General features: G+C 34.5%; 1 protein-coding gene across 6 annotated transcripts in view; it reads left to right on the plus strand.

The window, feature by feature from the left end:
• Positions 1 to 21,134, plus strand: part of SLC41A2 (solute carrier family 41 member 2) — a 121,515-nt gene that overhangs the window by 41,772 nt on the left and 58,609 nt on the right. For all 6 annotated transcript variants that reach the window (XM_012772736.3, XM_012772739.3, XM_012772738.3 and 3 more), the window contains 3 exons: positions 4,085 to 4,156; positions 7,798 to 7,942; positions 11,273 to 11,419. In XM_012772736.3, the coding sequence (XP_012628190.1) occupies positions 4,085 to 4,156; positions 7,798 to 7,942; positions 11,273 to 11,419 (364 nt within the window). The remainder of the gene's footprint in view (positions 1 to 4,084; positions 4,157 to 7,797; positions 7,943 to 11,272; positions 11,420 to 21,134) is intronic.

Here is a 21,134-nt window from a genome sequence, read left to right on the forward strand (position 1 = left end):
TAATTTTCCTCCATGTCTCTTCATGGCTTGATAGCTCATTTCTTTTTAGCATTGTATTCCATTGTCCGGTCATACCACAGTTTATTTATCTATTCACTTACTGAAGCACATCATGACTGCTTCTAAGTTTTGGCAATTATGAATAAAGCTACTATAAGTATCTATATGTGGGTTTTTTTTTCTTTCTTTTTTTCTTTTTTTTTTTTTAGACACTTCTTAGAAGTCAATATATGTGGGTTTTTATGTGGATGTAAGTTTTCAGCTTCTTAGGGTAAATAACAAGGAGTGCAGTTGCTGGATTGTATGGTAAGAGTATGCTCAATTTGTAAAAAAAGGCCAAAGTGTCTTTCAAAGTGGCTGTACCATTTTGTATTTCCACCAGCAATGAAGGAGAGCTCCTGTTGTTCTACTTGCTTACCAGCATTTGGTGTTGTCGGTCTTCTGGATTTTGACCATTCTAATAGGCGTGTAGTGTTATTTTATTGTTTTAATTTGCATTTCCCTGATGACATATGATGTGGAGCATCTTTTCATATGCCTATTTGCCATTTGTATATCTTCTTTGGTGAGGTGTCTGTTAAGGTCTTTGACCCATTTTTTAATTGGATTATTTATTTTGTTGTTATTGAGTTTTAAGAGTTCTTTGTGTAGAACTCTATTTTTAGAAAGCAGTCTTTTACTAGATATGTCTTTTGCAAATATGTGTTTTTATTTTTATTTTTTTATTTATTTATTTATTTATTTTTTGAGACAGAGTTTCGCTTTGTTGCCTAGGCTAGAGTGAGTGCCATGGCGTCAGCCTAGCTCACAGCAACCTCAATCTCCTGGGCTCAAGGGATCCTTCTGTCTCAGCCTCCCAAGTAGCTGGGACTACAGGCATGAGCCACCATGCCCGGCTAATTTTTTCTATATATATTAGTTGGCCAATTAGTTTCTTTCTATTTATAGTAGAGACGGGGTCTCGCTCTTGCTCAGGCTGGTTTTGAACTCCTGACCTCGAGCAATCCACCCGCCTCGGCCTCCCAGAGAGCTAGGATTACAGGCGTGAGCCACCGCGCCCGGCCCAAATATGTGTTTTTAAATAAAATGTCTGATTATACCAGTACTACATGTTCAGTGATGAAAATTTGAAAAAATTCACTAAAGAACAAATAAGAAAATAGAAATCATCTATATACCTATCACCCAGAAATAACAACAGTTATTCTGTTTTTTTTTTTATATATACCTATTTTTTTGGCACATATACTTAGTATATTTGTGTAAGACCAATACTTCAATGGGACTTTCATTACCCTTGTTTCAAGTATTTACACAGTAAACATTTTTCCTAGTATCAAGGAGTAACTACATTTGTAAATCAATAATCTCAAGGTTATCCCAACTCACTTTTTATTCAGTTTCAATAAATCTTAATTTCTTCTTATAACTCAAATGCCTCAATGTCAGATAAGTAACATATGTTTATGCAGAGAGAGGGTGTAGGGATTATAAAAACTAGAGTCTGCAGATTCCACCTAATGGCATTCAAATTAAAAATTTTTAAAATCACCATGTTGGCCAAACATAATGCATCTTAAGTTTCTGGCCTCCTCTGCTCTCTTCTTTCCTAAAAAGCCAATATTTCAGCCCAAGATGGAGGCAATGAAGTCAATTTCCTGTGTCCTGCCATATATCTACCTACACCCCAGTATACCATACCTATTTTGGGATAAATTTGGGACAACATTTCTCTTTAGTTTACTTTTCAACAAATCCTTACTTCCAATAGTCTTTTCTTTGTGAAAAAAAGGTTATTATTTATGAGTATATTGTACTTTCTAGTTTTTTATTCACACCCATACTTTGTTTTAATTCGCTATTGTTTTATCTTAGACTAAAAGGATTGCAGATTCAGAGTCTAGATCAGGAAGGAACTTAGAGAGTGTGATCTTCAGCATTTATAAAACAGATTAATTCAATAGTGCAAGGTTGTACTGTCAGTCTGGGTTTGGTCAGGAAAATAGTCATGGTATGTATTGTATCCATAAGAAATTTTGTATAGAAATTTGGGCTTACACAAATGTGGGGGAAGTTGGAAAAGTGAAGATCTGTGGTAGGAGAGACAGAGAAACAATCTGAAGTACTGGAGCAGGAGAAGAAAGCCATGTGTATGTTGCAGTGAAGAGGTCTGGACACCTTCCAAAAATAATGGCCTCTGCTTGCTTCCAACGCCTAAATCTTAGGCAAGTTCCTCTCACTAGCAGACTGTCACATGAAGTTATAAAGAAGGGGATTTTAAGGACTGTGGCTCCCATGCCTTAAAAGGGACTAGTAGTGATGTTACGTATCAATAGTAAATCTGGCACAGTTGTATACCTGATTCATGCACCCATTCATTCTGTCACTCTTTCCTTTCTTGATCTTTTCCTAGACCCTACTATATGTATGTCTCCATTGGTCATGTGACTCCAGCAACTCTGGAGTCTTTATGTCTTTACTATTTCGTGGAATTATTTTAGATTGCTTCCTATAGCTAAAGACATTTTTCTAAGAATTATTTAAAAATAACACTAATTTTACTCATACCTATTTCTTTAACTTTAAACCTGAGGTAGGTTCACTCTTTAAACATTGCTTATAACTTATTACTCACTTGAACAAAGCCCCAGATTGTTAGAGCTACAAATATTAAGTCATCAATAATTTAGATTCCCAAGTTTAGTAAAGAACTATATAAATAATGACTGTATGAATAATTATTCTGACCCAGTGAGAAGTCTCAATATTTACATTTGCTGAGACTAAAGTCCAGAATGTGATTGCAGAATAGAATCTGTTTTCCACACTGATAGAAGAAATGATGATGTAGCATTTACCTGCTGGCCTGAAGCCAGGGAGCTAACCTCTAGTCTATCCATGGTTAAAATTACCCATAAGTAAAAACCCTTATGTACCTCCCTCTACCCATTCACCTATAGATTTTTTTAGATTTAAAAATCTTCCATGGCCAAGCAGATGATGAATAATTGAAATACAATTCAATATAGTATTTTTACTAATGATTGTTCATTGCTTTCCAAACGAGTGCATTAGAAAAACTTGGCAGATTTAGATATACATTTTTTGAATCCTAAGTGGTTGAGAAATATGATTTAGTTTACAGAGCAGTTCATTTGTATGAATAATATTATTTTGGAGCATATTCTTCCATTTAGCAGAAAGATGTATACAATTAAATAGTTGAGGAACACGATCAAAATTATTTGTGAACTGAATGAATTTTTATTGCTAACAGTTTTAGTCATGACTGAAATATAAATCATGTACATATTAATGATTTATTTATATCTTGATTTTTTTGGTCAATAATTCTTCAAGTTAGATTAGTTTGATGATGTGGAATTAAATGCCAGCAGCTCAAAATATGTAATTATTATTATTATTTTTTTTTGAGGCAGAGTCTCACTCTGTTGCCTTGGCTAGAGTGCCGTGGTGTCAGCCTAGTTCACAGCAACCTCAAACTCCTGGACTCAAGCAATCCTTCTGCCTCAGCCTCCCCAAGTAGCTAGGGCTACAGGCATGTGCCACCATGCCCAGCTAATTTTTTCTATGTATTTTTAGTTGGCCAATTAATTTCTTTCTATTTTTAGTAGAGATGGGGTTTCGCTCTTGCTCAGGCTGGTTTCGAACCCCTGACCTTGAGCAATCCACCCGCCTTGGCCTCCCAGAGTGCTAGGATTACAGGTGTGAGCCACTGTGCCTGGCCTGTAATTATTTATATTGGGCCTCCATACAAAAAATTTGGCATGTTAGGATGATACCCGATGATGTTAGTTGTAAGATAACAACAGTAAGTAAGTAGATGATACTAACTGGTCCACTAGTTCTTGTAAGATAGTTAAGTAAACAAAAACATTTTTTTCTAAACATCTCAAGCAAGTTGAATGTTAGATGCAAGACTAGTAGTGAATTCAGAATTATATTCAAAGTGCAATGTGAGCTTATCATATTTAGTAAAGATGTTAAGACTTCATATGCTGTTTACACAGAGCAGAAAGCATACAGCTTATTCAGTGATACATGAAAATTTCTACCTTAACAGGTAAATATTGGGAAGATGGATTCACCCATTGAAAAGTGGAACCTAATAATTGGCAACTTGGCTTTAAAACAGGTAAGTGGCACACGTTGTTTTTTTAACAGATACTGAATTTAAAGATCTTGGGTGTTACCAGTAAGATTGGTATAATTTTAGTACTATGAGTCTATCATTTAATTGTTTCAGGAAATACCTAAATGATATTTAATACCCTGAAAAAACTAACGGAATAAATGGATATCCATGACCTTTGAAATCTATTCTTTTTCTAGAAACTGATTAAGTTATTCTAAATAGGAAAAATATATAATATACAAAATATGGGGAAAAATAAAAAATGTTTTCTATCATAAGTATATGATAGGCTGGGCACGGTGGCTCACGCCTATAATCCTAGCACTGTGAAAGGCTGAGGCAGGAGGATTACTTGAGGTTAGGTGTTTGAGACCAGTCTGAGCAAGAGCAAGACCCAGCTGGGCATGGTGGCACATGCGTCTGTAGCCCCAGCTACTTGGGAGACTGAGGCAGGAGGACTATTTGAGCCCAGGAGTTGGAAATTACAGTGAACTATGATGAGCTACTGCACTCTAGCTGGGGCAACAGAGTGAGACTCTGTCTCAAAAAAAGTTAATGATAGAGCCAGAGTTTGTGTTAGTATCTGTATAAATAAATATTTAATACTTCATTGTTTAAGTGTTATTTTTCTACTTTTTAAAAAGTAAATTATGTGTTTAATTAAACTGAGCTCTATTTTATATATTATGGTCAGACATTTGTTTAACTTGAGTTTTCCTTGGTTTACTAATGTTACTAGTGTTAATATAAACAAATACATTAAATTACCAATTACATATGCACTAAACCATGGATTGTGTGTAATCTACAGCTCTTTCTAATCTCAATTATCTCTTCTTCCTCTCCAATAACCCTCTCCTATCTACAAGACAGAAGACTACAGCTACCCCTAGTAATTCTCTAGCTAGTGTGAGCTTAGGGAATGCACACTAATTTTGATGTTAGTTCAACTAGGACATAATATTGAGAACATGGTTGAAGGAACATAATATCATGTAATGCATTTCAAGGACAAAGAAATAAAGGAATTTTTTAAATACCTGTGCAACTGCTTCTAAGATCACAGATTTGGAAATAAGAAAATCTGGGATCTAACCTTAGCTCTAATATTAACCAGCTGTATAACCTTTGTTAATTTACTTAATCTTTCTGGGTTTCACTTTCCTCTTTTAAATCACAGCAACCCATTAGAGATGTCTAAGATTCTTTACAGCTTGAAATTGTAAGAGTAATAATCAAAATATTTAACAAACCATAGGGTACTATACATAATGAATAAAAATTAAAGTTTGAAAACATACTCCATTTTATTCTTTAAATACTATAAACTCTTAAAAAGTAATATCAATTGTAGTATAAATTATTTATCAAATCATTCTAATAGTAATCATCTCAGCTTTTAATTTTTCCTCTAACTTTTAGTCTTTACTCTTCCCTTATCATCGTCTCTCCCTGCAACTGTTGGTCATTATGGGAGCCAGACATGGCTGAGGATTCATTTATCCTGCTTGCCATAGCCCAAGGCATGTGTCTTTATATGCCTCACTCCACCAAGGATGTATGATGAACAGGGAACCCCAAGCAGGCCCATCAGGACACAGTTGGTGCCAGCTAGTGAGGCAGCCATTGGTTGGAGCCCAGTTAGCAGAAGACAAAAGCAAGATGAAAAGAAGCTGGAAGGGTGGTGTTGGGCTCTGGGGAGAGGCTATTCTCTCCCTGAGGCTTCATCTGCTAAAGCTTGTGAGGGAGTAGATGAGTGTGTGTGTTGGGGGAAGGGGCTGGAATAGGCTCCTCTGCCTGGAGACTGACCACGGAGATAGAGGGGGAAGGATAGAGGAGGCTTACGCTCTCACTGGGGGTATGCTCTGCTGGCTGCTCTGCTGGCTGTTAAATGGGGTCCCAGGCAGGTTACCTGTCACAGATTTCCTCATGATTACACAGAGCAGCAACATCAACCAGTGCATCAGTAGTCGAATAAAGCAAAGTCCTGGTCCCATCTGAGGACCATTACCCTACAGGAGGGATGTGTCCTGTACCAACGTCTTTTCAGGCCTATGGCTCCTATTAACTCCCCAGCTATGACTTCGACCCAAACTTTGCTTCCTCTTGGGTTCAGTTAGTCATTTTTCAATGAGTCATACAGTATAGGACTTCATCATCTCAGCTGTGTGCTTCGCCTTCCTCAGAAGTAGATAGATATATACATTTACACATACATACATACATACCAGGATGTCTGTAGCAGGCTCTCTAGCTCTGTGTGCAAGTGTCAATCCTGAAAAGACTTGGAATCACAGTGCTAGAATTTATACTATAAATTAATTTTATTGCTTGTAAATATTATTTTATTTATTAGCCAGTATGAAAATACTGAAATATTTCAACAACTGCTGCAGCTATAATGGTGCTTATAGCATGACTCTCAGCTCCAAATCTATAGGTGATATCAACAGGACCTATTAATATAATACAAGGTCATGGGGCTGCAATCTGGAATATCCGGACTCTTTAGTCCTGGCTTTTCTATTAATTTACTATGTGACAAGGTCAGACTATAGGAGTTTTTCAGTTGGAGCCCTGGCTTGTAGTATATAGATTGACTTCAGAGAGTCTGTGAACACCAAGAAATTCTACTCGAAATACTCAGTGCCTCTGTGTTTTTCTAGAGAAAAGAATCTCTATTATGTAGAGTTTTTTACCAGATTGTCAAAGGAGTTCATGACACAAACAGCTAAGAATCCATGGAATAGATGATGGATGCCTTAGGATTTCTTTTAGTTCTGACATTCTATTAACCTGAGTCTCAGGCTTGCAGTCTGTGTGACTTTTCTTAGTTGCAGGTTTTTGAGTGTTGCTTTGTGTTGGCACTGTTGGAAGTACTTTATTTAGATAATTTAAATCTCAAAGTGTGATATTATTATTGTCAGTTTAAAGATTAGGAATTGAAATTTCCATAGCACCAATCACAATTGTGATTATTTATTTTACAGTCATTTTTGAATGTCTGTCTCTCCCACTGACCAAGAGCCCTCTGAGAGCAAGGAATAAATCTTTTTTGGCACTGTTGTAGCATAATGTCAAGCACAGGACATTGTACATAGTGGAATCTATATAAATATTCATCGAATGAATGAATTTAAATAACTTGCTATGAGATTAAGTGGTAAGAGCCAGGAGTCAAACTCCTATCATTCGATTATCAAATCCAATCTCTTGCCAACACTGCCTCTAAAGTCAGACTTCAGATATGTGGATTGAATACTTCTCAGTTTGAAGGTGGTATTTTCTTAGATGATCTTTGGATTACACCCTCGACATCACTTGGGGTGCTTGTTAAAAATAGGTTCCCAGACCCCATTCCATACCTGTTGTCACCACATCAGGGCAGTTTGAGAACCCACACTCTTAGGGAATATTAAAATTAAAATATAGTATTAATAGCTACTCTAAAAGATAATGTAGCTACTCTAAAGATAATGTAGCTCAATTGCCATATGCAATATTTTTTCTCACTTTTTTTTCAGATGAGGAATCAGTGAAAGAATTTTCTCACTTTTTATATGTAATTTTTACATAATCAAATTTTTAAAATATGTTTTTAAAATTAATAATTCAGTTGGATTTTGTAAATATTTTTTTAGGTTCAGGCAACAGTAGTTGGTTTCCTAGCAGCTGTGGCGGCAATTATATTGGGCTGGATTCCAGAGGGAAAATACTACCTTGATCATTCCATACTTTTGTGCTCTAGCAGTGTAGCAACTGCCTTCATTGCATCTCTTCTGCAGGGTAAGTGAATTTATAAATGTCTACTCTATAGTCTTGGAATTTTTTTTTTTTTTTTTTTTTTTTTTTTTTGAGACAGAGTCTCACTTTGTTGTCCAGGCTAGAGTGAGTGCCGTGGCGTCAGCCTAGCTCACAGCAACCTCAAACTCCTGGGCTCGAGCGATCCTTCTGCCTCAGCCTCCCGGGTAGCTGGGACTACAGGCATGCGCCACCATGCCCGGCTAATTTTTTATATATATATCAGTTGGCCAATTAATTTCTTTCTATTTATAGTAGAGACGGGGTCTCGCTCTTGCTCAGGCTGGTTTTGAACTCCTGACCTTGAGCAATCCGCCCGCCTCGGCCTCCCAAGAGCTAGGATTACAGGCGTGAGCCACAGCGCCCGGCCTAGTCTTGGATTTTTGAAGTATTTATTTGTGAAGTTGATTTTTATCTACTTTATGACACTTGTTACGAAAACAGCAGAAAAATGTTATCTACAAACTTTAAAAACATTTTCATTACTCCAGATATATTTATATTTCATTATTTATAAAACTTAGTGTAGAATGGGCTTTTCTGAGATTGTCTCCTGACCTTTGATACTCTGGTATAGTTCCCCAAAAAGATCAGGAAAAAATAGCCCAGACATTCATTTGTTTCTGTAAATTCAATTAATTGAGAAACTCCTTTCTGGAAACCATGCAGGGGATTTACTGGCTTGTCACTTGAGTAACAACAAGTGTTCCAGGAATTCTGAGTTTCAAAAGGAGTCCCTCTGTTAAAATGGTTTTTTTTAAGTTTCAGATTCCAAAGATAATTTCTTCCCTATTTCTGTGGCAATATAAATATAACCTTTTGCTCACACAGCATATTGTTGGCCATAGAATTTTAAAGAGCCAGAAGGTTTTAAAAATTAACTACATTAGAACTTTTTAGTGGAGCTAGCTTTCTTTATATTTATTTATTAATATGAACTTCATACTAGAGAACTAGCTTTTTATGGAATACCAATCATAAAGAGTTGTTTATTTTTATTTTACAATTGCTATCTTCTCTCCCTTATATCACCAGCAAAGTTAAAAATGGAAGATTGTCATATAAGTTAATCATACAAAGTAGCTAGCTTTTTCTGGTTAGATTCTGGGAATTTAGGGAATCTTATTAAAATTAAGACCTGACTTCCAAAGAATTTTGATTTAGTACTTAAATTACATCAGGGATAGTTTCTGGTCTTTATATAGAATTGAGTGGAGTTCACCCTGGCCAAAGCAGAGTGAAGTTAAGCTACTGGAAAATTAAATTTCCAGTAAAAAAAAAAAAAGAAAGAAAGAAAAGTTTTGGCATCAGTACACTATTTCTTTAGGCTCATTTGCTTCTGTTTTCTTTCTGATTTTGTTTCATTTAGAAAGTGTTGTTTAAAATTTTTCAGTCTAACAGGTATGTGAAATGCCTAGGTTTTTCAAAACTATCAACAATTCAGATTTTTAAAATGAATTTGTTTAAAACGTCTTACTTTGTATAATCTATGTTCTAATTTTATGACAACCTGACCTTTATAACCACCTTAATGTGTAAAGCAGATGCTATTAACCATATTTCATAGGTAAAAATCTGACCCAGACAGGTAAAGGTGACTTGTCCAATACCTTCAGCTTGTTAACGGCAGACTCAGAATTAAAACTCAAGTTTCCTGACTCCCAGCTCTTTCCACTGGACCACAATACAAGTGAAATATTTGTTTTAGCTGAATGGATACAGATGGCACTGCGTATTAGAGAATTTCCCATTTGGATCTTTAAATGTTTGGAAAAAGAACTCTATACAATCACATCTTGTTTGATTACTGAATAATTTATTTATTTATTTTTTTTTGAGACAGAGTCTTGCTTTGTTGCCCAGGCTAGAGTGAGTGCCGTGGTGTCAGCCTAACTCACAGCAACCTCAAACTCCTGGGCTCAAGGGATCCTGCTGCCTCAGCCTCCCGAGTAGCTGGGACTACAGGCATGCGCCACCATGCCCGGCTAATTTTTCCTATATATTAGTTGACCAATTAATTTCTTTCTATTTATAGTAGAGACAGAGTCTTGCTCTCGCTTAGGCTGGTTTGAACTCCTGACCTAGAGCAATCCTCCCGCCTTGGCCTCCCAGAGTGCTAGGATTACAGGCGTGAGCCACCGTGCCCAGCCTGATTACTGAATAATATTTTTAAAACTTTTCTGCCATTGCTCTTTTTTTCTTTTTACAATGATATTATGGGAAAGTTAAGTCTAGTGATTGAAAAAGATTCTAGAATATTAAGATGTGAGGTATTGTCTGATACAAGACAAAAATTCTACTTTTAAATATTTTGGCTTTATGCAATAGAGTAAAAAACACTGAGCGAAAGTCACTTACAAGCTATGTGTGACCTTAGGCAAGAATTTAAACCCTACTGCCTAGGACCTCATTTTTATTATCTATAAAATAAATGTGTTGGAATAAAAACATTTAGAGTCATTTTTACTCTAAAAATGCAGTGAGATTCTGTTTATTTTTTCCCATAGCCATATTTAGGATTTCCATATTGATTTATGGTTAGGACATAAATAAACTAAATATTTAAAATTTTCTCTGTACTGCATCCTCTTAATGAATGTGTTGGCATGGGAAAATCTATATAACTGGGTGCGCATACATTGTACCATTTTCTCCCATTTGTATGATTCAAGAAAATAAGGATGCAAAAGTATTAAGTACAAAGTCAACCTTTTCATTTTTTGTTCTCTTCTTGTAGGTTTATAGACAGAAAATTTGGGTTTAAAGAATATCTTTTACAAAGACTATTTTTCGTGGCCTTCAGTGTTTAAAATTTAATTATGTCCTGCTTCTTAATACTCTTTTAAATAATAAAATGAAGCAAGTATTTTTAGCTACCATATGTGAACATATCTGCTTTTGTTGGTCTTCTTCCAAGTTGCTATGCATATAAATATGACTCACCTTTTTTTTTTTTATGTTTTGATACTTTATTTGAGGTTTAAAATTAAAATCTTTGGATTTGATACACACAAATACATTACATAGAAGATACATGTCACTAAATTTGAAATTTTGGCTTTAATATTATTTTACTAGCTTTTGGGTCTCTGGATGCAACATTTAACTTCCTAAGTTTTCTGTGATCTGTACTTGTAATTTATTGAAAGGCATTTGCCAAAGCCTCAGGGTAAAGTGTTTTGTTTGCTTTAGTCATCTTATCTAAGTAATCTAACTGGAACTGAAATGCTATTTGTCTATCCTACATATTTGATATTTGGGGGATTGATTTCTTTAAATAATAGCATAAAAAGCAATGAACATTCTTTCTTCTAGGAATAATAATGGTTGGAGTTATCGTTGGTTCAAAGAAGACTGGTATAAATCCTGATAATGTTGCTACACCCATTGCTGCTAGTTTTGGCGACCTTATAACTCTTGCCATATTGGCTTGGATAAGTCAGGGTTTGTACTCTTGTCTTGGTAAGTTGACTTGAAACTAAATATTATGTGTTATTCAGAGTCTTTTAAAATAAATATTGTTGTAGCAATGCCATGAATCCATGGTGATCTTCAACTGTATTAGAACTGTTATTGAGACTGATTAGAATAATAACTATCATTTATTGTATACCTACTATGTGTTGTGGTTCTCACATATTTTTTCTCTTCTTTTAGAGTTTAAAACTCTATAAGAAAAAAATTGACTCTAATTTTAGATGAGAAAACTGAGGATCATAGAAGTTATGTATATTACCCAAGTTTACACAACTACTAGTGAAAAGGTTGAACACAGATCTGTAATACTCTATAATTTCTGCCCTTTTCCTCTGTAGCCAGCTAGGAGTCGACCTAGAGTATTCTGTTATGTGTACTGAACTAACTTCTCAGAATATAAGGTTATTGTGGCACTTGAAATTTCCTAGTGGGATATTTTTTCCCCATCAGATACCACACCAATTAGTAGCCTCTTGGCAGTTAACAAAAAGGAAAAAAGTCACCATGAAAATTAGCCTGAATGCTGTGTGAAGTTGGTATCATATTATGTATGTAATTCCTAATAAATACTGATAGAGTGTTTATAGAATTTAATGAATTGTTGTAATGGAAATTTGTACTCTGAGACTACTGTCAATGGTAAATGAATATGATATTTGAGCAATGGTTAAATGTTAAAAGTTGGTTGTGGTTTCTTTCTTTTAATTTTTTAAATTTTTATTTATTTATTTATTTTAAAGATGCCAAACTAAAAAAAACAAAGAAAACAGAAACCCAAAGTAACACAAGAAAAAAAAAGATAGTTTATAAGCCAAACCAGAGGCAAACATTTATTCATATACCCCACATATTTTCATGAGTTCAATACAGATTTATAGTATACTTTAAAATAAATTTAAAGTACATGTATTTTTCAAAAAAGTAAGGGCCTCAGACTTATGTTCTTGAAATAAAGAAAGGGTTTTAATCTACCAAAGGCAATAATTTTCTATGACTTTCAGAGATATCAAGGGAAGCTTCATTTAGTATATAAAATTGCCTTAAGTATATAGTGAGTGGCATAAAAACAGTATTTAATAAGACTATCAAGTCTGCTTAAGGAGAATTTTTCTCATTTAGAAGATAAAGATGCATCACTTAAAGTAAGGTATAAGATGATAAACGATCAATGGCCTAAGTATAAGATCTTGTTCCCAAAGGTCTTGGCTTTATGTTGTTGTCGTGCAGTATACAAGGAATAATATATGTTCAAGTATATTCAGGGTAATGCTCAGTTCCCTTCCCTCCCACTTAATAAAGCACAGAAAGTGAAGAGTTACATTATTAGAGGGATAATCTTAAATCTGTTCTAATTTAGATTGTTGGGGTGATAAAAATTGGTTATACGTTTTTCCTTCTCTAAACTATTGTACAATTTAGAAAAAGATGCTAAAGTCAGGGATTGAAATATTAGCTTATGGCTACTATTAGGAAATGTGGCTTAATATTCTTCTATGGTGTTAAATACACCCATCCACTCACAGGCAGACAGGTGGACAACTTGTAGTGCTTACCCCATAGGAATAGGCTGTTAACTGCATTGGGGAAAGGAGACTGTCATCAAAAGGCTGGGTCCCCAGAGAGAAAGCCAGGAAGGACATGATTAGGCATGAGTTAGTGCCCTGTATCCTCATCTTACCAATTAGATAAGTCTCTCCCACTTTGAGGAGGAGGTTAGAGAGAAGAAAAGAAGAATAGAAGAGGATGAGGGTTTCTTCCTAATATTAATAAGAGAACATAGAGGGTTAACATAGGGATGAAGGGTTAATAGTGGTTCTAGGATGAGTTCCCCTACATAGAAAAGAAAGGTATATTATTTGCAGACTTGAGTATTTAAATTACCATCAAGTCATTTGTAACATATTTCTCAGCTGCTTGCTAAATACCAGGTGTCTCCTCAGTTAAAAAGAAAGAAAATGCCATTGAAGAATGTTATCATAATAAATATGACAATTGTTATAATGATACAGACTAAGTACTATGAGCTTCCAGAAGACAAAACAGCTGTTGAGGAAAATAATGTGTGCTGACTTTTTAAATTTTATTTTTTAAATTATACAAGTGATAAACTCTCCTTATAAAGACTTGATCATAATATGTTACTATCCAAAGTTTTCAATATTTTGAATGTTATATGATGGTGCTTTAATAGTTCAACTGGATCAAGAAGTAAAAAAGTAAAATGGAATGTTACTATCATAGACCATAATTTTGAAAAATGTTATTAAATATTGCTTAGGATTTTCTAGGCCTTTACTTGTCTTATAAAAGTTGGCTCAAAGTAATTCCAGATGAATTAATTAAAATAGGATCTTTTATATTTCATCTGTATCATTGATTCCCCTAAGGATATTTTTTACTGGGTTACAGATTGATTCTACAGTTAATTTAACGGCTAAAAGTGCTTCAGGAGTGCCAGTGTGGGTGCTAACGTGTCTGCACTGTGAACACTAGGGGGCCTCATAAGATCAGCAGTTGGATGCCTTGTATTTTCATTCTGAATACAAAGATTATGAGGAGGCATATTTAAATGCCTCCTCATTCATCCTGCTGAGGAAGGATCCAGCAGGAAGACCCCATTCATCCTGCTGAGAAGCCTGGCTCTTGGAAACAAGGTTTAATTCCTGAACTATTTATATTTAATATATTGAAAACACTTTGAAGTCTTCAGAGATAAAAAGAGAATGTCAAAGATGTCATGGTAGCTATAGGCTTTGGTTATAGAGACTATGTGTTATATGTCTCTCAAAGAACTGGACATTAAGAAAAGTCTCATGGGGTCAATTCATCAAGAAGATAAAACAATTGTAAATATATATGCACACCTTGGAGCCCCTAAATATATGAAGCAATTATTAACAGATCAGAAGGGAGAAATAGACAGTAATACAATAATAGGAGGGGACTTTAATACCCCACTTTCAACAATGGCTAGATCATCCAGACAGAAAATCAATAAGGAAACATACGGCTTGAATTACACTTTAAACCAAATGGATGTAACAGATATATACAAAATATTTTATCAAACAGCAGCAGGATATACATTCTTCTCAAGCACACATGGAACATTGTCCAGAATATATCATGTTAGGCTACAAAATAAGTCTTAACAGAGAGGACTTTAAGAAGATTGAAGAAGATTGGAATCTAAGAAGACTGAAATCATATCAATTATCTTTTCTAACTACAGTGGCATGAAACTAGAAATCAATAATGGGAAGAAAACTAGAAAGTTCACTAATATATGGAAATTAAACAACACACTCCTGAACAACCAATGGGTCAAAGAAGAAATCCAAAGGGAAATTTAAAAATGTCTTGAGATAAACAAAAATGTAAACACAATATACCAAAACCTAAGGGATGCAAAAAATATCAGTCCTATCAGGGAAGTGGATAGTGATAAGTGCGTACATTTAGAAGGAAGAAAGATCTCAAATAAACAACCCAACCTAACACCTCAAAGAACTAGAAAAATAAGAATAAATAACCAAAAGTTAGCATAAGGAAGGAAATAATAAAGATCAGAGCAGGAATAAATCAAATAGAACATAGAAGAACTAAAGTATGTCAACAAAACTAAGAGTTGGTTTTATGAAAAAATAAAACTGATAAAGCCTTAGACTAAGAAAAGAGAGAAGACTCAAATAAAATCAGAAATGAAAGTGGAGACATTACAATGGATGCCTCAGAAATAAAAAAGGATTATAAAGCACTATTATGAACAATTTTATGCCATATACCTACCAAGATTGAATCAGGAAGAAATAGAAAGCATGAACAGACCAATAACAAATACAAAGACTGAAGTAGTAATTAAAAACCTCACAACAAAGAAAAGCCCAGCACCAGATGGCTGCAAGGCTAAATTCTACCAAACGTTCAAAAAAATTAGTACCAATCCTTCTTAAACTCTTCCAAAAGAATAGAACTAGAGGGAACACTTCCAAACTCATTTTCTGAGGCCAGCATCACCCTGATACCAAAGCCAGACAAAGACATCACAAGAAAAGAAAACTATAGGCCAATATCTCTGATGAACATAGCTATAAAAATTCTCAGTAAAATACTAGCAAACTGAATTCAACAATATATCAAAAATATTATATATCATGACTATGTGGGCTTTATCCCTGGGAGGCAAGGCTGGTGTAACATGTACAAATCAAGGGGCAGGGTGTGAGAGAAGTGAGGGAAGAAAAACTACCAGTAGATACAATGTGTACTATTCAGGTAACAAGTACACTAAAAACCCAGATGTCACTGCTGTACAATTCACCCACGTAACCAAAAACCACTTATACCACTATAACTATTGGAAAAAACCCCAACAAAATATAGAGCACAGCTTAAACTAAAAGTAAAAAAAATACATGCAGATCAATCAGTGTGATACACCACAGTGTGATAAAGAAAATACCTAGGAATAAATTTAATCAAGGAGATAAAATAACTCTACAATAAAACTATAAAACATTAATGAAAGAAGTTGAAGAGGACAAAAATAAATGGAAAGATATCTGACATTCATCATTGGAAGAATTAGTATTGTTAAAATGTTCATGCTACTCAAAGCAATATATGGTTCAATGCAATCTCTGTCAAAATTGTAGTGACATTTTTTATAGAAAAAATAAAAAGAATCCTAAATTTCATGTGGAACTACAAAAGACCCCAAATAGCCAAAGCAATCTTGAGAAAGAAAAAGAAAGTTGGAGGCATCACACTTCCTGATTTCAAATTATATCACAAACCCATAGTAATCAAAACAGTATTGTACTGGCATAAAAATAGACACATAGATTAATGGAGCAGAATAGAGAGCCCAGAAGTAAAACCAAGCATATACAGTCAACTAATTTTTAGCAAGGGCACCAGGAAGACACAATGAAGAAAGAATACTCTCTTCAATAAATGGTGTTGGGAAAACTGGATATCCACATGCAAAAGAATGAAACTGGATCCCTTATCTTACACTACATAGAAAAATCAACTAAAAATGGATAAAAGGCCTAAACATAAGACTTGAAGCCATAAAACTCCAGAAGAAAACACAGGAGAAAAGATCCTTGACATTGATGTTGGCAATGATTTTTTAGATATCACATCAAAAACTCAGACAACAAAAGCAAAAGTAAACAAGTGAGGCTGCATCAAACTAAAAAGTTTCTGCACAGCAAAAGAAACAATCAACAAAAGGAAACGGCAGCTTATGAGTTGGGAGAAGATATTTGTGAACCATGTATCTGATAAAGGGTTAATATCCAAACTATATAAGGAGCTCACACAGTTCAATAGCTAAAAAACAACCCAATTAAAAAATGGGCAAAGGACCTGAATAGACATTTCTCCCCACAGGACATAAAAATGTCCAACAGGTATATGAAAACGTGCTGAACATCGCTAATCATCAGGGAAATGCAAACCAAAACCACAATGAGATATCACTTCAGCCTTGTTAGAATGGCTATTATCAATAAAACAAGAGATAACAGGTGTTAGAGAGGATGTGGAGAAAGGGAATCCTTGTACACTGTTGATAGGAATTTAAATTGGTACAGCTAATATGGGAAATAGTATGGAAGCTCTTCAAAAAATTAAAAATATAACTACCATATGATCCAGCAATCTCTCTTTGGGTACATACCCAAAGGGAATGAAATCAGCACCTCATACCAATATCTGCACTCCCATGTTCATTGAAGCATTATTCACAATAGCCAAGTTATGGAAACAAATGTTTGTCAACAGATGAGTAGATAAAAAAATTGTGGTATATACAGCCCAGTTACAATGGGATATTATTCAGCCTTAAAAAAGGAATTTCTGCCATTTGCAACAACATGGATGAACCTGGAAGACATTATGTCAAGTGAAATAAGCCAGACACAGAAAGAAAAATACTGTATGATCTCATTTATATATGGAATCTGTAAAAAAAAAAAAGTCAGATACATAGAAACAAAGAGTAGAGAATGGTAGTTATGGGAGATGAGGGTGAGGCAAGAAATGGGGAGATGTAGGTCAAAGGGTACAACATTGCAGTGATGTGGGATGAATAATTCTAGAGATCTAACATACAGCATGAGGGCTATAGTTAGTAATAGTGTATGGTACACGGGATGTTTATCAAGAGAGTAGACTTTAGGTGCACTTAACCAAAAAAAGGGAGGGATAAATATGTGAAATGATAGATGTTAATTCTCTTGACTGCAATAACCATTTTACTATGTATAAGTTTATCAAAACGCCATGTTATACACCTTAAAAATATACAAGAAAAAACATATCTTAATTATAATACTCAGAAAATTGGATATTCTGAAATGACTTCAAACAGCCCTCTTATATTGTGTTAGCTTTCATAAACGTACTAAGGCTCACTCCACGTTCGTTCCATGTGCTACCTTTCTTTTGGTCCTGCTAAAACTTGCTGATTTCTGATATCTGAAGTTAATATAGAATTTTCTCCCTTTGTCCCTCCACTCCTCTGAAAAAGAACAAAGCAAATAAGCCCAAAGCTTTCTTTACTCCTATTGGCTATATTTTTTCTAATCACCTTGAATAACTCTTTATTGCTTAGCAGACAAAGTTCAAGTTTTTAACGTGGTATTTAGGCCTCCTGAGGTCTGCAGGCATTTATGTTTTCAAGTTCCTGCCTGCTTCTTCCTTTCTTGTGTCTTTTTCTTTTCTGTTTTTTTTTTTTTAAGAGTTGGCATCTTGCTGTGTTGCTCAGGTTTGTCTCAAACTCCTGGGCTCAAGACTTCTAAGTAGCTGGGACCTCAGCCACTGTGCTCAGCTATTTTTCTTATACCTTTTACTCTGGCCAAACTCAGCTATTTACTGATCTCATATACCAACTTTGGGTTATTTTTTATTTTTTATGTCATTCCCCTCCTGAATTCATCCCTTCTTCCCATCAAGGCCAATCAGAATCCTTCTCACTTGTTAGGTCTAAATTTACAGATTTTCTTAATCTTAGGTGATCTGTTTTCTCCTCTGAATTCCTGTGGCACTTTATTGACACCTTACGACATTCTTTCTGTTTGGCCAGTCATTATAGCTTTTTGGTAAAAAAAAAAAAAAATACCTTCCCTTATGAGAGTATAAACTTCTCGAGGACAAAACTGTGTTATTTTGCTTATTTAATTTTTTTGTGGTACCCTATAGTGCCATATATATCAGATGTTTAATAAATAGCACTTTGCCAAATGCTTTATTAGTTTTGAAAGCACTCCAATTAATGTGATTAGAAGTTATTCAGAAAGTGTTATATGCATATAAAACAGGATAACCCTCTGAATGATTTTGGTACAGTAACTGTCCAATAATACAATAGATTGTAACAAAAAAAAAATCCTTTTAATGAGGACATAGTATTGGAGAAATATTGGAAGGGTATTTTGCCTTAGCAGAAGGTATCTAGAAATTAATACCACTGCAGAAAAATAAAGTGGTAACATGTGGCTAGAAAAGATGTATTTCAAATGGAAATACAAAAGAGGAAATAGAAAGAGAGTAATCTAAGTTCAGGATTATCATGTACTTTGGTGTGACTTGCAGAGAAAATATAAAAGCATTTATACATTCATATAGTAATGTTTAATTATATAGTAATCTTTAAAAGCTATTAAAAGGATTCAACATTGGCCTACAACTAGAATACCTATCTGCCCTTTCTTTCTTTATGTTTGCATAAGTTCAAGAGGATTTCAGAACCTTCTTCTCAAGTATTTATAACTACATGGGCATATAATTCTTGAATGTGCATGATATTTATTGATTTGGAGAAATTATTAGATTCTCTTTTTAGGCAAGATCTGAGAAGCAAAATGTTGATTGATTTTTTACTCTTCAAGGTTAACTTTAAAAAGATGGCTTAGTTGAAGCTATGAGAGCAAATAGCAATCAGCCTCAGGTTACTTCATTCCTGTGGAGACTAGCAGAGATGCCACCTGGTTATTTACAGGGCATTCTAGAATATCACTGCCTTAAGTGGTGATGTGAGTAGAATCTAAATTTATCTTCAATGTCACTATGCTTGAGAGATTTTTAGCACTGTAACATCTTAGGATAGAGTGATTTCTAGCATATAAGTTCCCTAAGAAAATTCTGATGGTTATTAAGGGGCATTTAGAAAAACAATTGTTTGCACCTTACAGTGCCCATTGCTTTGTTCTTCACACAGAAACAGCTAATATACAAAAATTGTCACTTGTAACAGCTACATCTTTCAGAAGAATTTGGGATGAGAATGTTATTAATTAAATGATACAATAGTAGTTGCAAAATGCTACCAGTAGTATAATAAAAGGTGAAAGCCATGAATCACAAAAGATGGCAGTTATGTTTGGCAGTTAGGTGGAATCAGAGCAATTTGAACCCCTTTAGCTGTGTTCATCTTTACTTTTCTGTAGTATGCCTGTATCACAGAATTAGTACTAATGTATATGGACATTTATTGGGCTTAAAATTCCAAAAACTTTTAAATGTTATATATACCTGTATTTTCTACTGCTGCTGTAACAAGTTACCAAAACCTGTTGCTTAAAACAATAGAAATGTGGTTTTTTTTACAGTTCTGGAGGCCAGCAGTTCAAAATGAGTTATACAGGGCTAAAGCCAAGGTTTTGTCAGGGCTGGTTCCTTCTGGAGATTTCAGGGGAGAATCTGTTCATTGCCTTTTCCATCTGGTGTCGCTGGCGTTCCTTGGCTTGTGTCCACACTACTCCAGTCTCTGCTTCTGTGGTCACATTGCTTCTTCCTCTCCTGTAGCTAGATCTCCTCTTGCCTCCTTCTTGTAAGGACACCTGTGATTGCATTTAGGACTCATCCAAATAATCCAGGATACCATTCCCATCTTGAAATCCTTGACTTAATCACATCTGCAAAGCCCCTTTTGCCTTATAAGGTAACAGTCACAGGTTCTGTGTTTTAAGATGTATATATTATGTGGGCCATTATTTAGCCTCACCACAGTACCCATTATAATATACCCAGATTTTAATACAAAATATTATTTTAACCAGGATCTTTTCAACGTGTTTCATTTAGAAGAAAGACATTATGTTACATTTTAATATCAATGCAGAAGTTTGTGGTTAGCTTTTAATTGACCATTTTCTCATGCTGATTAGTATTTTTCTAAAAATAATTCTTTAATTTTATGACACCTATAAAGCACCAATATATCCTAAAAATAGGAATGTTTGTAGCATCTTCCCTTTTTTCTATATTTGTAATTTTTCCCTAGCTATCAAAATTAGATTAGAAGTTAGCCAGAGATAAGTTAGTAGGGTCCTATACAACTACACAGATGGTCTAATTTGGTGGGAATGGGCATGTTGATTAGGCAGGATATTGAAATAGAATACATTTCAGTAAATCATTTGGAAATTTTGGTTTTATCATGGTTTCCCCACTCTTTTTTTAATGTTTAAAAAACTTATTTGTAGATAATTTTATACTTACATAATAGTTGCAAAATCAAAACAGTACAAAAACACCTACATATCCTTTACCTAGATTCACCTAATGTTACATTTTACTCTATTTGCTTTACCTTTTCTCTCTTTCTCTATATTCATATGAATGTTCTTTGTCTTTAATGACATTGACATTTTTGAAGAATATAGTCCCAACTCCTTTTTTTTTCCAT

The sequence above is a fragment of the Microcebus murinus genome, chromosome 10 (genome assembly GCF_040939455.1).
Source record: "Microcebus murinus isolate Inina chromosome 10, M.murinus_Inina_mat1.0, whole genome shotgun sequence".
In the NCBI taxonomy this organism is placed as follows: domain Eukaryota; kingdom Metazoa; phylum Chordata; class Mammalia; order Primates; family Cheirogaleidae; genus Microcebus; species Microcebus murinus.